Source organism: Astatotilapia calliptera, chromosome 12 (genome assembly GCF_964374335.1).
Source record: "Astatotilapia calliptera chromosome 12, fAstCal68.1, whole genome shotgun sequence".
In the NCBI taxonomy this organism is placed as follows: Eukaryota; Metazoa; Chordata; class Actinopteri; order Cichliformes; family Cichlidae; genus Astatotilapia; species Astatotilapia calliptera.
In genome coordinates, this window is record NC_137433.1 from 21205764 (window position 1) to 21221703 (window position 15940).

Genomic DNA, 15940 nt, shown 5'->3' on the forward strand with positions numbered 1-15940 from the left:
ATAGAAAAAGGGTATTTTTGAAACTGCAGATCCAAAGTTGGGAGGACTTGGATGCCTAAAATATCATGTGGTCTGTGGTGGAGCACTGGCTCATACTTTAGCCTATTCCAAGAGCATTTTCAAACATTTTCACACCATAAGCAAATGTATTCTGTCACGTTGAGTCAAGAATGAACTCTGGAACTCAAAAACTGTGAAGGATTTGTTATATGTGATATAAAAATGTGATACGATTGGGAGCCTGTGTGCAGCCACAAATGGGCCTGGAGGTCATCTTGCTTGGTCTGCTGTGCATCTTTCCTCGTGAGCTTTTCTCTCTCTTTCATTTATTTATTTTTTGCTTTTTTAGCTCAGTTACGATGGGAAAGTACCTTTTGATCTCCTGCAGGTTTTTTTTTATCTCCCCTTCAACTCTTTTGTAGTGGAGGGTTTTTTTTTTAATTTCTCAGTAGGAATCAAAAGACAGCAAAAAAAAGAAGGTTAACTTGCCTAATGGATGATTTTTTTTGTTGTTTGCTACTGTCATACCTTTCTGCACAGTTGTCCTGGCAACGAAATACAGTCATTTTTTTGTAGTCAAAAAAGGAAACTCCTCTCAGAGCTCTTTTCTGAGTGTCATCAATGTAGCAGCCGATGTACTTTGCTGAAAAAGGAAAGAAAACACAGTTGGTCGTGTGTGCAGAGAAAACATAACTTATATGTACATAAGATTACATTTCTAACGTAACAGCTCATACAGAGCAATCAAAACCCTTTGTCAGAAGTGTCAGAGGTGAATTTTATCCACATTAGAGTCCTCACACACAGCGTCACGCTGTGGTGACATCGCACATGGGAGTCCAAACTGGGGCAGAAGCTTTATTTATTTATAAAGACAGATATCCCCTTCTAGTGGCCTGTAACTGTAGTGGCAGTCATCTCTCTGCATTTTTCAGAAGTGTGTGGGGGCTGGGCTCTAGTGAACCTCTGCAGAGGCATACAATGACCCTCTAACAGCTTCTTGCCTCTCATTAGAACAACGTTCTCGTGTTTAACCGGGCTACACAGACCCTACCAGCAAACCTCTCACCATCTGTGCTCTGCTATCACCCCTTTAAACCTCTGTTAATAACTAAATGGGGGAAAAGCATAGAGTCCCCTGCATTATCTTAATTGTGCTGGTCTACAGGCCTGCATTTGAGCAGCATGTTGTGCACTGCAGCGGATGGTAATCTACCTATTGTTGAGCTGGAAAATAATCTGCTTTTTGATGGAGGCAAATGCAGATTTGATGAAACAGCATCTCTTGTTTTGAATAGCACACTTCTGCTTCGCATTACACGAAGGTAAAGGATGAAATGGCAGATGCAACTGATACAATTATTGTTTTCAATCATTTTAGCATCTTCCGAAATGACCTCATTGCAGCTGGTGAATCACATTTTCCATAGTGCTCCGAGTATATCCTTTCTCCAGCCTACTCCTGTTGTCTATTTGTGCAGCATACATCTGTGCAATTGGCCCACACAGCAAAAATGTGCTTATGCGCCGTGGTCTGCATCTTATCGCAATATTCCCTTCAAGTTAAATTTAGAGCCAAGGTGAATTAGTACATTTGGAGTAAAAAGAGAAGGGGAGAAAAACTCTTAACCCAAACACAGCCACCTTTGGAAGACAAAAGGCTCTTAAACACTACATATTAATGAGTGGCGCTGGATGCACGAGCGCAAAAGATAGCTTTGAGGTTATTAATTACTCTATCATCACGTTCGGCTGCAATCCCGTGAGGTTAGAGTTTCAGAAAAGGGCGGCGTGGGGGTGGAGGCGTGGGGTGGCTGAGTGTACATTGTAAACATGTTTGCTTTGCTCCCTCTGAATGCAGAGGGAGCTAAAAAAAAAAAGGTTATTACCGCTTGTGCATTGTTTTATAGTCTAAATTTGAATTCACAGCAGGTTACTGTGCTGTGACTCAGGGATTATGACCCGCTTCACGCTTACAGATGTTGGGAGTCTTTCTCAGAGTTAAAAATCAGGAGGGAACTCTGCTGTTGTCATAGCACACATAGCACAGATGGAGCAGCAGTCCCTCACACTTATGTTTCATCTTTATGGCAGTTTAGCTCTCCCACCTGGCTGTAAAGCTTCTCTGGAGAAAAAAAAAAACAGGAACCAACATCACTAAAAGGTAGTTTAAACAAAATCTGTCTGTTTATTTACGCTTTTTTTCAAGTGTCTATTTTAGGATTTTATAGATGATTAAATAGAAACAGCCAGATAGCATGTGCTCATTCCCAGTGAAGTTATCTCCCTGCCAGTGCGTGAAGCAGATGATTATCACAGCCAGACTGAGGATTTCTCGCTGGCTGAACGATACGGGAATATTATTTCTTTTTTAAGCACCACTCAAAAAGTCACCTGACAATTAATCTGCTTTACAGGTTTAACACGAAAGGAATAATATTTTGAAATACAAAATAAAAGGTAAAAAAAGTTCCCACCTGTACAGCAGGTAGTTGAACTTTAATTCCACTCGACTCTGAGGAGACTTAACCTTCTAATTTCCAAGTCTACCGTGCATTTCCATCATAAAGGTGCTTTTTTCCCCATTAACAAACCTTCTCACTGCCATATAGATTCCTTTTATTTAAATAAGAGTTCAAAAGTGTAGTAACACGAGATGAGCTGTGAAGTGTAATTGAGGCACGGATGCTGAAAACATGCCACAGAGAGAGTAAAGCCTCTTCACATTTCACCAGTGAAATTGTGATATTTCTGTGTCTGGACTCCCATTGATGAGCAAAATGTTTCTAGCTTTCAGTAGTGGCACCAGAGTGTTTCGAACTCATGCTGTTTTGTATTCTTCCTCCGTGGCGCTGTTGCTCTTTGAGTTTCTTGCACTTATCTAACGACTGTGGGTAAAATGTTACATGTTAACATAAGAGGGGGAAAAATGGTGTTACTACTTTTTTCTTAAGGACTTAACTAGTTTATAGTTTTCTCTTGTGTTTCGCCATGAAGATAGGAGCAACACAGGGGTCGTTTTTTACTTAATAAATGCATATGGCAGAAATGTGAACTGTTGACTTCGTTTTCAAATGTTTGTGCTTCATCCGAGAGCAAAGAAAGTGATAGACACGATACGAAAATCAGAGAGGAGGAAGAGAGAACAGAGCCAGGAGCAAATTTGTCCATGTTTCATTTTAAAAGATCTTTGTCCTGTTCAAGCTCAGAGATGTCAGCTGCAGGTAGACACATCCCAGCCTTACACCAGTGTTTCCATAACACATTATGATTTAATAAGCTGGCACTGAGTTTACATGTAAACCTTTTAAGACGGGATTGTGCACATGAGCCAGATAAAGGGGTTAATCCCACAATCGTCTAATCGTCTGGTTGTTGTCATATCAGTCAAAATGTGAGCATGTGCAGAACATGTGAAGGAGCTACAGCTGAAGCACAGAGACGGGGAGATCCTTAAAGGATTTATTCCGGAGAAAAGACATAATTATAATTATCATCTCACTCCACTCTGAGGAGATCTCCCACATGACCAATTACAGCTAGTAGCGTCGAGTCATTAAGATGCAGCAGTTTGTAATTTTTGGGATCTCTTTCATTTTAGCACAAAGTGGGACAAAAGCAGCTTGTGAGTATGCCAGTGAGCTTCCATTATGAATGGGCCTGCAATAAAAAGTTCAGCATTTGCACCACTGCTGCTGCTATGTTGCCAATTTAGCATTTTTCTCATGCAACATATTGAAAAGAGTTAAAAATGAAGCAGTTAAATGAAAAGTGCGATAACAGCGTACCATATATGACAAATGGAGCCTCTCCCAGCTGACATAATGCATGACTCGGCGTTCACCCTGGACAGGACTAACCACTGAACCATATTGTTTAAAACTGCTTAAAAGAGACATTTGCTAACTTGCTTTGAGATGTAAAAGAAACTAAAGGTTGTGGCTCAGATGGTTTATTTGGAAAACTCCCCAGCTAAAAAAAAGTGCACAACTGCAACAGCGGTTTTCACCCACCTCTTCCATCATCCAGGTCTTTGGCATTGCGTCCTTTCAGCGCGCGGTTCCAGTTGCTGGTGTAGTCTCGCCCCCTGCCCACCATCCCAAGGCCCTCCTGTCTAGTTTTCTTCATCCAAGGGGGACCGAACCTCCGTCCACTTCTCCGTTTTTCCTTAAACACCCTACTCATGAGGCCAAGTCCCCGAGTGTCCGATGAAGCCCAGCTGCCCATCTCCGAAGCTATAAGAGAGTCTCGGCCTCCTCGGGCTCCGGGACCGTTGTCCCCGACGAAGCCAGCGTGCAAAAAAACGAGGCTCCCGGCGGTCAGGTAGAGGAGGATGAGGGAGAAGAATCGCACAGGTTTCCTGCGGAAGTAGCGCTGTATCTTCAGCAGAGGCTTGGCCATGCTGGCTCTCCCAGCCACTCAGACACACTCGCCCAGTGATGAAAAATCATAAAGATGAAGAGTCAACACCACACACAGCCCCACTGGGCACCAGCTAAAGCAAAGATAAAAGTCAATGAAAAAGTCTTAGACCTGCATGAAGGTCACCCAAAAAATAACATGTCTTTTCCCTTGTGGATAAATCTCCAGTCTCGTAAGGAAGGCTGCTTGCATCTGTGCTGCTCTGCCGGTTGTGAGAATCTCTTTCTGCTCCCACTGACAGACCTGCCCTGACAGCCGGCTCTGGGGCCACGTCCTGAAAGGTGAGTGGGTCCAGGTGAAAGATGATCGCTCAAACGCTGCTTTCACTTCAGTTATCAGCCTACAAAGATGCCACACCAGCACCGCAGTGGCACTTTCTCCCACACTGTGCGGAGGGAAGAGGGTTTTATTTATCAGCTGAGCTGAGATCCTTTCAGCTCTGTGCGGCCGGCTATTCACTGAGATGATCCGGGAGAGAAAGGGCGTGCCTCACCATCTGCAGTGAAGACACACACACACACACACACACACACACACACACACACACACACACACACACACACACACACACACACACACACAGGGAGAATAAACATACACCTGAGTCAGTTTCATCACATGTGGAGTGGAAGAAAAAACATGTGCAGGTTACAAAAGGATAAAGAAGGCAGATCTAAAACGTCTTGGAAAGCTACAAATCAATCCGAGAAAAGACACAGAAGCCGAACACTGAAGCATTTCCTTTACAATACTGTTGGTCCATGCAGTTCAACTTTGTTATGCAATGCAAGCGATCTTCATTCTTCTGTCAAACTCACAGCAAACAGAAATACCAGATGGAACAAAGACAAGCACAGAAAATTAAATAACAGGATTCAAAGCAATTACGTATCTTGGAAACGACTCTGTTTTTAACCGTTGCGCCAAACAGTCATAAAAAATTAACTCTACAAGCCTCAGAGTGCTTTATTATCTTTAATAAATTAAGCTAAGCAGAAAGGACAGGAAAAAATAAAACAAAGCTCTACCCCGCAGCATTTTCTTTAAGATCTATTGTCTGTGGGAGTTTGTGGGAATTAAAGACATTTGTGTAGATGACAGAAAAAGAGCAAAAAGCATCTTTTAAAGAATGCAGAGGTTAAAAATCTGGAAGATTAAGGGTGGTCATCCATAAAACACATGCTTTCATGATTCTGTTCAAGATTTACTGATTGCTCCATTTTGGTTGTGTGTGTTTCGGGATGACTGTATCCCGACTTTCCAAACTCTCTGCAGATTCTCTCAAAGGAGTCTCTGTTCTGGGACGAGCCCCAGAGGCTACAGTCGGATGGTGTAACGCAACACTCCTCAAGGTCAGGGAATTTTCCAGAACATTTGAGGGGACACTCACCCATGTGACTTTTCTGTCTGTCTGCCTCAGGACAAATCTGCAGAAGACTTGTCACCTGAAACCTAAATGGCACCGCAGTCCCCCCCACTTCCCCTTCTTCTTTTCCCCTCGGTAGTCTATGAAGACTCTGGGACCCTCAAGGAGAAAAAGATTACATTCATGTGCTTCAGCCTGACACAAAGACGGCCCTCATCCTGTTTGACGTCTCTCAAAACTTTGCCTGGATGTAAGGATGGCTTCCATTACCGATGTCTCTCCGCATCTTGATTATTGTGTATTTTGTTCATTTTTAGGATCAGATCTCTCTTCCACAGATAAAAACACGAGACGTTCTGAGATGTTGCAGCCATGTTCACGTCAGCTTTACGAGGACACAAAAACAAACAATGGAGCTTCAAAAAATGTCCGAAAAATAACATCTTAGAAGTAAATCTCTGATGGCGCCAAGTCGCTGAGTATGAACAAACAAATTCACAAGAGATTTAAGTAACTGTTTGACATTTGGGGGAAATGCATTAATTTCCTTTGTCTGTAACCTAATTAACATCTTTATTGTTTGATCTGTACACAAACAAAAACGCCTGCTTCTGCCTGTTAATTTTTCCATCCCCTAAGAAAACAAGTACGATAATAAACTCTTCCTTTAAACGTGCCTGAAATGTCATCCTTTCATTCCCATGAAACAACCTCTTTTCCACAATAACGCAGTTACACAGTAAGATAATTCCTCAACAGCTGTATAAACACTGTTGAAAAGTGACTCCTGCACTCCAACTCCACATTGTAGCCACAATAATTTATCATTCCTGCGTCAGTGTTTCGCTCCCGGTCGATGGAGAAAAGATATTCCTGGACGACTCGGCGACTGCTAAACAAGCTGGTGTTTGTTTCAAACCGAAAACTGTTTGCCCAGGAGACGCTGAATCATGTCGAAGCCAGGGTTATGCGGTTGAAAATCAAACTGCGTATTACATCATGCTTACGACCCCTACCTCACCGAAGACAAAAACACAAGTCTAATAATTTGCACCGGTCCTTCCTGAGATCAGGCTGCTTGAAGGCCACGGGGGTTTTGAGTGGGGCTGTTACATTTGCCACAGCTTAAAATCAGCGTTCTCTACTGAATCGTATAATAAATGGATTTATGAGATCAAACGGACACGTGTGACATCTAATCACTCTCCCTCTCATGAACACGACAGGACCACACACAAAGGATAATTACTGCTGTTAATAATTCATGGTCCCCCCTCCCCAGTTACCAAAGTGAAACTGAGCTCTACTTGTGGTTAATTTGCAGTAACAAAAGTGTGGATGCATGCTGCAGGTACATGAGTCCCATGTTTAAAAAACAGGCAAGTACACACTTTACTGTGCCTCTAACTCTGCCAGTTCCAGCACAAGTTAATGTTAATATAATATATGTCTGTGTGGATTTTTTTATGGTAAAATATTCAATTTTTCACAGGAAAAGTCAGAGGATCACTATTTAGATGCAAAATCTTTACAAAATGAGTCAGATTATAAATATTTGCTGAGATATTTCAGACAAAAGTGAAGGTCTGACTGACCAAATAACACTGGCTAACCTCCCTGACCCCAAGTATGATCCCACCGTACTTTGCAGCTTAGTTAATCGCAGAGGTGGGACCAAGTCATTGTTTTGCAAGTCTCAAGTAAGTCTCAAGTCTTTATCCTCAAGTCTCAAGTCAAGTCTCAAGTAATGTCAGGCAAGTCAGAGTCGAGTCTCAAGTCACTGGTGTAAAAGTCCGAGTCAAGTCACAAGTCTGAAACTTTGAATTTCAAGTCCTTTCGAGTCTTTAAAAAAAACAAACGAAAAAATAATGTTGCAGTTATGCTAAATGTAAATATTAGACCATGTAATTTTTAAATCTGTGTTTTTCTCAACACATACAAAATAGTGAACTTAGAAAATATACACAAATTGTGAAATTGCACCTCTTTAAAATGCAGCTCAATTAAACCTAGCTCCAAGAATACTTTTCACCGACAGTTCTGAGATAAGCTGCATGTTATTCTTGGATGTGGTTGTAGGACCAGCTTTAAAATCGCATGACAAAAATATCATACACATTAAAAAAAACTGCATCACCAACGTAGCCTGGACAACATTTGCTAGTTAGATGAAGTCAGCTATCTCATCGTAGCATATTTATATGCATATTTATAATCATACGGTTCTTGGAGTGAGTGCATACACTCATGAAGTTTAGTAACTTCAGGTCACTGCAACAAGCCCAGGTACAGTTTACCGACGGATGGGTACAGGACCTTGAAATGCACCGTGTAGAACGAAAGACCATCGTACGTATCATAAGTTTACCAGTCTCACAAATCGTCGTCATAAATACACATTCCTTAACCGTTTATTAATAGGACCTTTGAGCTCAACGGTAATTAATTAGTAGTGGAAATAATTTCTGGTTCATCACAGAAATGTAGCAGTGACAATAATACTGTATGCTGTAATCGTACTGGGCAATTAGTGATACAAAAAACCTGTTTTATCCTGTGAATAAAAGTATATATTTTTGTCAATGTACCATAATAACAGAAGCGAAACACAATATTGTGTCAGGACAATTTACTATTTATGCACAATAAATAAAGGAGCATAGCGCGACAATTTCTGTTCAGCGCCAGACTTGCTTGTAACCTATATCACCAATTATGTTATGAAAATGACGTATTAACTACTACAAAACACTGACCTTCGTGTAAATGCTTGGAGCAGACTAACATGTGAGCTGGAGTGTTCTGGGACGTTATATTTGATCTTTGAATGGCTGCAATCCAGGCCATCCGTCGCGTCTTTGTTACTTCGGAAACATGAACAATTTCTCTTCAACGACGTAATCCGATAACAACCGATCTCTTTACCCGTCGGCTTCCCGTGGCTGTCATGCGACCGGCTATTGCAGTTAATAATACAACAGCTTCTTGACATTTTTGTGTTTCTTTTTATCGCTGTGTGACTGATTTTAATTGAAAGCCTGCGTGCGCTAGTACCGCTTGCCACGAGTTCCCAGAATCCTTTGCGGTTCTACCCGTGAATGACGTCACATTTTCAATCTCTATATAATATGCATGCTAAATTTTATATTTGGGGTAAAATATCAAGTCTTTTCAAGTAAACCGGTTCAAGTCCAATTCAAGTCCCAAGTCATTGGTGTAAAAGTCCAAGTCAAGTCACAAGTCTTAGAACATTTTTTCAAGTCAAGTCTAAAGTCATAAAATTAATGACTCGAGTCTGACTCGAGTCCAAGTCATGTGACTCGAGTCCACACCTCTGGTTAATCGCATCCTTTCTTCTGGGAGAAAATAGGAGAACAGAATTGAATAAAACAGACACACGAAGAAAAAGGAAATGCAGACAGAAAAGAGACAGGAGGAGCTGTGGAGGTCTTTTTTTTTTGCCAGATCACCGATATTACTCCAGTGGAGTGGGCACAAACTCACTGACTGACCATTAATTCACATTCATATTAAATGAGCCAGCAAATATTTAATCAGAGAGGATTTCAGGACGGAAACGTCAAAGTTAATCTTTGGCAAGCAGGCGGACGGCCAGCTTTGCTTTTGGTGCAGGCAAACGCCGCCACAAGTCAATCCATAAATATTCTTCCTATGGGACTCGTTGGGCAAGGAGAGGAATGAGTGTTTCACCTCTACAGTCAAGAAACAGACAACTGTCAACTAGCACGGACAAGTGGTGGCTTCAAACAAGGAGCGATGGGAAGAAATCAGCAATAAAATATCTGTGCTCTACTCTGCCTTTGTTTGCAGGTTGTTAAATGTTGATGCTGATCACCTGAAGTGCACAGATCGGGTTTGAGAGTCTTTTCATCCTCTCAGCTCAGCATCAATTTTCATGTTCCCAATGAAAGATTCAAATATTGTCCATAAACACTTTATTGCTGTAAAATGTACTGAATAAATGCACATTCACAGCTATAAACAAAACACCGCCCACATGCTAAACTGACCATAAGCTGAGCAACCGCCTCTCCACATTGTTAGAATACTTTATGCAGTTAAAGACTCGTAAAAACAACCATGCTGCGACAGAGATGACACCAGCAGGAAAAAGGCTCTATTAGAGTGGTTATGCAATACTTGATTTTGCATAACGGTTCTGATTCAGGACAGGAAGAGAAAAGTTATTTCACACCCAACAAGATGTGATCTTTAGTAGATTTGGTTTTTAGACGTGTTATACTTAGTCATGACAGAGGCAGAAAAAACATCCAGTTATGTTACATGACTCTGCAGATCCTTTCCAGGTCGCCAATTTTCTTTGCTTTCGTTCTTTTCACCAGTTCGTGAAGTGCAAATCAGCTGTACGGAATCAGCTATGATATCCTCCCACAGTTTTTAAATGGGAAAAATACCGGAAAACAAGTGTTTGGTAAAGCGAGGTTGTGTTTAGTCCGCAGTGGGGGGAAATAAAAAGCAAGGACAGTCATTAACAATGCGTTTGCACACGAGGGAAACACACACTGCTGTGATGGAAACTAGCAATATCAACAGTGGCAGGAAGAAAAGGTTATCAGGACTCTGGTGCCAGCATTACTGGGAGGGGAAATCATTTGAGGTTTCTTCTAATGCCCTCTTTGTCCCTGTTTGTACAACTTCGAGTCCCATCCTGTAAAAGAGCCGTTCTGTGGGACGTCTTCTTTCCTTTAGCAGCAGAGGGGGTTAACAATGATAGCGGCAGCAGCCCTGACCCTCCCCTCACCCTGGGGCCCGTCCTTCCGCTCTCCTGGTGTGTTTGGCCTGCCAGTGCACATTAGCTATGACTGTCAAATCACATCAAACTAAAGATCGCATTCCTCCCCCGGTGACATTACTAAGCATGTTTGTTTTTACACGCAGATTCCTCATTCATCCGGCTGCAAAGTTGCCTTATTGCAGGGCTGAATGAAATGTCAAAGCAGAGGAGTTATTGAGAGCTCCTCTTTAGCATAAAGTGTGTAAATGTGTTTATTTCAACATTGGTTTTAGGTGTTTTTCAATGAAAACTTTATGGAAGACATCTGCAGTCTAGAAAAAGATCCATCTCATGTAAAAACTGAGAAAGCTCAAATAAACCACTGCCAAAGTTTTGCTGATCTGCAGAAGAGATTCAAGTGGCTCGCTCAGCACAGATGGCAACTCTTAGGAGCGCATGACCCCTGAAAACTGGAGTGTGAACATGACTGTGTCGAGTAACAACAGGATTATACTGCCAAAGCAGTTTTCTTCCTTTAGCGTTTGGCAAAAGCTGCTGTGGTATGTGCTACAGTTTTGGCTTCCCATCTTGTTGTAAGCCATTTTAATTAAAACTGTGTTTATCTCACTGTGTGTTCACATTAGTGATTGGCTTAATGCCCAATACACTTCATTAGTGGTGGCCACTCACAAGGAAACTCATCAGCAAAGATGCAAGAATCACCGCACGGCGACAAATCCCATGAAGTAAAGCACTCTGCTCACAAACATTTTATTACGAATGGTTCAATTTTAAACTTTCTCCCAAATCCAACAACATAACTAGGAACCATCACATCCAGCAGGCTCCTGACACCTCAAAGTATCACTTAACATATCCTGTGATAAAGTTTCTAAATATAATGCTCCACTATCAGCGCTGCCTTGTAATGCATGCTGTTTATTATTGGCTCGTCTGTCTAGAACCTCTGTATGTCTGGATATTTTTAAAAATGTGAACTATCTGATAAAAGTATGACAGAATTTGAGTACGTGTGATTAAAAGTGTGTTAAAACTGACTTGGGATGATGGCGTGCTTAAAAGCGAATAATGTAAGCTGTTAGATTTCGTGTGTTTAGACTTTTTCAGAATTATCTGTTTAACTTCATTTTAGGTTTGAGCAACAAACCTTCGGACACGCTGTAACATGTAACTTAAACATTGTGATAAAAGCTCTGAAGCTCTGAGTTATAGAAGTTCCATGATGTGCAGCCGATCAGTGTATGAATGTAAACACAGACCGTAAGGTTCAGCAGAGGTTTACGTGACAGAAATAATGATGACACGACGCATATGTTAGCCAAGTTTTAAGAGGATACAAAGTTTACAAGAGGACCAGCACTACCATTTTTATTATTGAGAGCATATTTCAGGCTGACATAATCAGCATGTGTGTAAATAAATGATGATAGCAGATTAATAATCCACAAATATTTGGCTTTCATCCACCAAAGTTCAAGGTCAACTCAATGATTTATTTGTCAAATATTTACAAATATTGTCAACATATGGAATAGCACCATATAGGATTTAAAACTCCGTGAAGCGCTACCTTATCGTGGTGGAGGGGTTTGTGTGTCCCAGGGATCCCAGGGGCTATGTTGTCTGGGGGCTTTTGCCCCTTGGTAGGGTCTCCCATGACAAATAGGTCCTGGGTGAGGGACCAGACAAACAGTGATTCAGAAGACCCTTATGCCCCGCCCTGGAGCCAGGCCCAAGGCCCGAGGGCGAGCGTCTTGGGCCCAAGGCCCGAGGGCGAGCGTCTTGGGCCCAAGGCCCGAGGGCGAGCGTCTTGGGCCTTGGTCCATGGGGCCCGGCCGGGCACAGCCAGAAAAGGGGACATGGGCCCATCCTCCCGCAGGCCCACCACCCGCAGGAGGTGCCGTAGGGGTTCGGGTGCATTGTGTGCCGGGCGGTGGCCAGGAGTGGAGGCCCTGGCGGACTGATTCCCGGCTACCAAGACTGGCAATTGTGACATGGAATGTCACCTCTCTGGTGGGGAAGGAGCCTGAGTTAGTGCGTGACGTTGAGAGGTACCGGCTAGATATAGTCGGGCTCACCTCTACGCATGGCTTGGGCTCTGGAACCAGTCTCCTGGAGAGGGGCTGGACTCTGTCTCAGTCAGGAGTTGCCCCTGGTGAGAGGCGGCGGGCTGGGGTGGGTATTCTAATATCCCCTCGGCTTGCTGCCTGTACGTTGGGGTTCTTCCCGGTGGACAAGAGGGTTTGTTCCCTGGGCCTTAGGTTCGGGGAACGGGTCCTGACTGTCACCTGCACTTATGCGCCGAGTGGCAGTTCAGAGTACCCAGCCTTCTTAGAGTCCCTGGGTGGGGTGCTGGAAGGTGCTCCACCTGGAGACTCTGTTGTCCTGCTGGGAGACTTCAATGCTCACGTGGGTAACGACAGCAAGACCTGGAGGGGCATAATTAGGAGGAACGGCCTCCCTGATCTGAACCTGAGCGGTGTTTTGTTATTGGACTTCTGTGCAAATCACAGTTTGGCCATAACAAACACCTTGTTCGAACATAAGAGTGTCCATAAGTGCACGTGGCACCAGGACGCTCTAGGCCGCAGGTCGATGATCGATTTTGTAATCATATCACCAGACGTGCGACCATATGTTCTGGACACTCGGGTAAAGAGAGGGGCTGAGCTGTCAACTGATCACCACCTGGTTGTGAGTTGGATCAGGTGGCGGGGGAGGATGCTGGACAGACCCGGTGCACCTAAACGCGTAGTAATGGTGTGTGACGCTGCTGTATTGAGCTGTGGCTGCAAGATGGTTGGTGCCTGTTGTGGTGGTAACCCCGAACCAAATGGTGGACACCAGAGGTGAGGGGGGCTTATCGGGCTTGGTTAGCCTGTGGGACTTCGGAAAGAGCTGACAGGTACTGACAGGCCAAGTGGAATGCGGCTCGGGCAGAAGCAAAAACTCGGGTGTGGTAGGAGTTCGGGGAGGCCATGGGAAAAGACTTTTGGACTGCCTCGAAGAGATTCTGGCAAACCGTCAGGCGTCTCAGGAGAGGAAAGCGGTGCTCTACCTGCACTGTGTATAGTGCTGGCGGAGCGCTGCTCACTTCGACTGAGAAAACTGTCGAGCAGTGGAAGGAATACTTCGAGGACTTCCTTAATCCCACTGACACGTCTTCCGAGGAGGAAGCAGAGGCTGGGAATGAGAGGGATGACCAACAAATTTCCGGGGGCGAGGTCACTGAGGCAGTTAAACAGAGGCACCGGGGAGCCCCTGGTGTGGATGAGGTCCGCCCCAAGTTCCTGAAGGCTCTGGACGTTGTAGGGCTGTCCTGGCTGACACGCCTCTACAATGTTGCGTGGAGATCAGGAGCAGTACACGTGGACTGGCAGACCAGGGTGGTGGTCCCCATTTTTAAGAAGGGGGACCGGAGGGTGTGTTCCAACTTCAGGGCCCACGACTCGGCCCCGGATAAAGCGGAAGAGGATGGATGGATGGATTTAAAACATCAAACTGATGATAATGCTCTGCAGAGCTTTTTAGATAGCCTTTGTTTCTTACTGCCACTGTTTGTATTGACAATACACAGGCATGTAGGGAATCATACATGAGGATGTTAAATATCATGTTACTTTCTTGTGATTTTGTTATAATATATATGAATACATGTACAAAGTTCCTGAATAAGTATAATATCTTTGGAAAACAAGATAAACGTGACCAAAAACCTTTACCAAACATGAAGGCTACACATGTATATCTATAGCCACATAAACAAAAAATAATTATACTCAGTATCTCAAGTACATGAAAATGGGTTTGAACAGGACAAATTAACAAAATCCTGCACTGTGCACTTGTTTTTACTGCACCACAAACCTCTTAAAGTAAGTTCAATGAGAACAAATAAAAAAATGAACACATGTAAAATACAATGCAAGTCCTTTAAATGTAAATATTGCCCAGACAGAGAGCTGCCTTGGGGGAGGTTTGTGCTTTCTCTTGTTTGTGCTTCTGCATGTTGTTTATTCAGAGAGGTACATTACGACGGAAGTTCAACACTGCCATGCTTTCTCAGGGTTAGCTGGCTTAAAAAAAATCCAGTTGGCAATAACCAGTGTCACATCTGTGGTTATCAACTGTTTCTGTGTGCTCGCTTAAAAAGGGGTATTTCACACCTCATATGACTCATCTTCCACACAAAATGAGTGCCGCCTACTAAATGGTAAAAAGAATCTACGAAGACTACAAAAAATATAACAGCAACCATGTTGAAGGAAGGCAGGACAGGAATGCTGCAGAAAGCGTAAAATAAGTTTATTTTGAGTTAATATATTTATTCTAACGCTGAAACATTAAAGCTTACGTCCTATAGTGAAATTAATTTTATTGATTCAACAGGTATTGTTGGTGTTCTGACACATATAAAAGTATGAAGGCATTTTCTGCACATTGTCCTGCACATTCCCAGCAAAAAATCGATGCATTAGTATTAACTAGTATTAAAAGAATTGGTGAAAATGTGCCATTTTCAGCAGTTTTTAAAGTGAAACTCCTGACCATTTTTCCATTCATAATCCAACCAAATTGTGGATTTGGATCAGAGTTAGCCACCTGAATGTACAGAATATATATCACTACATCTTAAACCCACAACTGCAAGCACGTAAACATTTGGGGCACTAATCTTAGCACTGAAGAAAAGAAAGGAAACGGTAAGCCTGCTAACAAACACGACATACACACACTCACATCTTTTTTTTCTCATCAGAGATAATAATTGTAAAATACGACCTTTGTCAAATCACATCCTGCCCTGGAGAAAACTCAGTCCCGACCACTGCATCACTATGAATCATCTAACTGCTTAATTATTAGTTTATCAGCATAAGTTTACGGAGAGACACTACGACAACAATCATTCATCTTCCCCAAAACAACACTGAGAAGTTAATTATTCAATTCAGGAAAAGAGCGTCTGCTTGATATTTCAACATGTACGTGACATTTCTTTTTCTTTGCTAATGTTGAAACAAGCAGTCGCTGTATTCCTTCGTGTTGTTACCTGGCCCGGTTAGTTAACCTCCCCCAAAAGCCAGTGGTAATTATGAACAGCATTACATTTGTTATTGGAGAGAGCTGAATGCACCAATGAGAGGAAAACATTTTAAGAACAACCCCCCCAAAAGCTTAAAAATTAAGCCCAGGATGGCAGGGAAAAGGCATCATTGTAATCCTGATAAAACTCCAGGTCCATTAAGCTCAGTGGTGACTTTTACTCAGAAAAAGAAGAGGTAAATTAAAGGGTCTAAAAATAATGTAATCCTCTCCTTTGACTAGCCCACAGTAGCATTAAGCTGCAGAGCTTTAATAGAGTCACTGATGAT

At 42.8% G+C, this 15940-nt stretch overlaps 1 protein-coding gene across 2 annotated transcripts in view; it reads right to left on the reverse strand.

The window, feature by feature from the left end:
- wscd2 (WSC domain containing 2) overlaps positions 1-15940 on the reverse strand; it is a 43310-nt gene that overhangs the window by 13982 nt on the left and 13388 nt on the right. For both annotated transcript variants that reach the window (XR_013912394.1, XM_026186967.2), the window contains exons 2-3: positions 4014-4918; positions 529-643 (exon numbers count right to left, since the gene is read on the reverse strand). Coding sequence is in view for 1 of the 2 variants with exons in the window: in XM_026186967.2 (XP_026042752.1) it covers positions 529-643; positions 4014-4401 (503 nt within the window). In the remaining variant the exon portion in view is untranslated. The remainder of the gene's footprint in view (positions 1-528; positions 644-4013; positions 4919-15940) is intronic.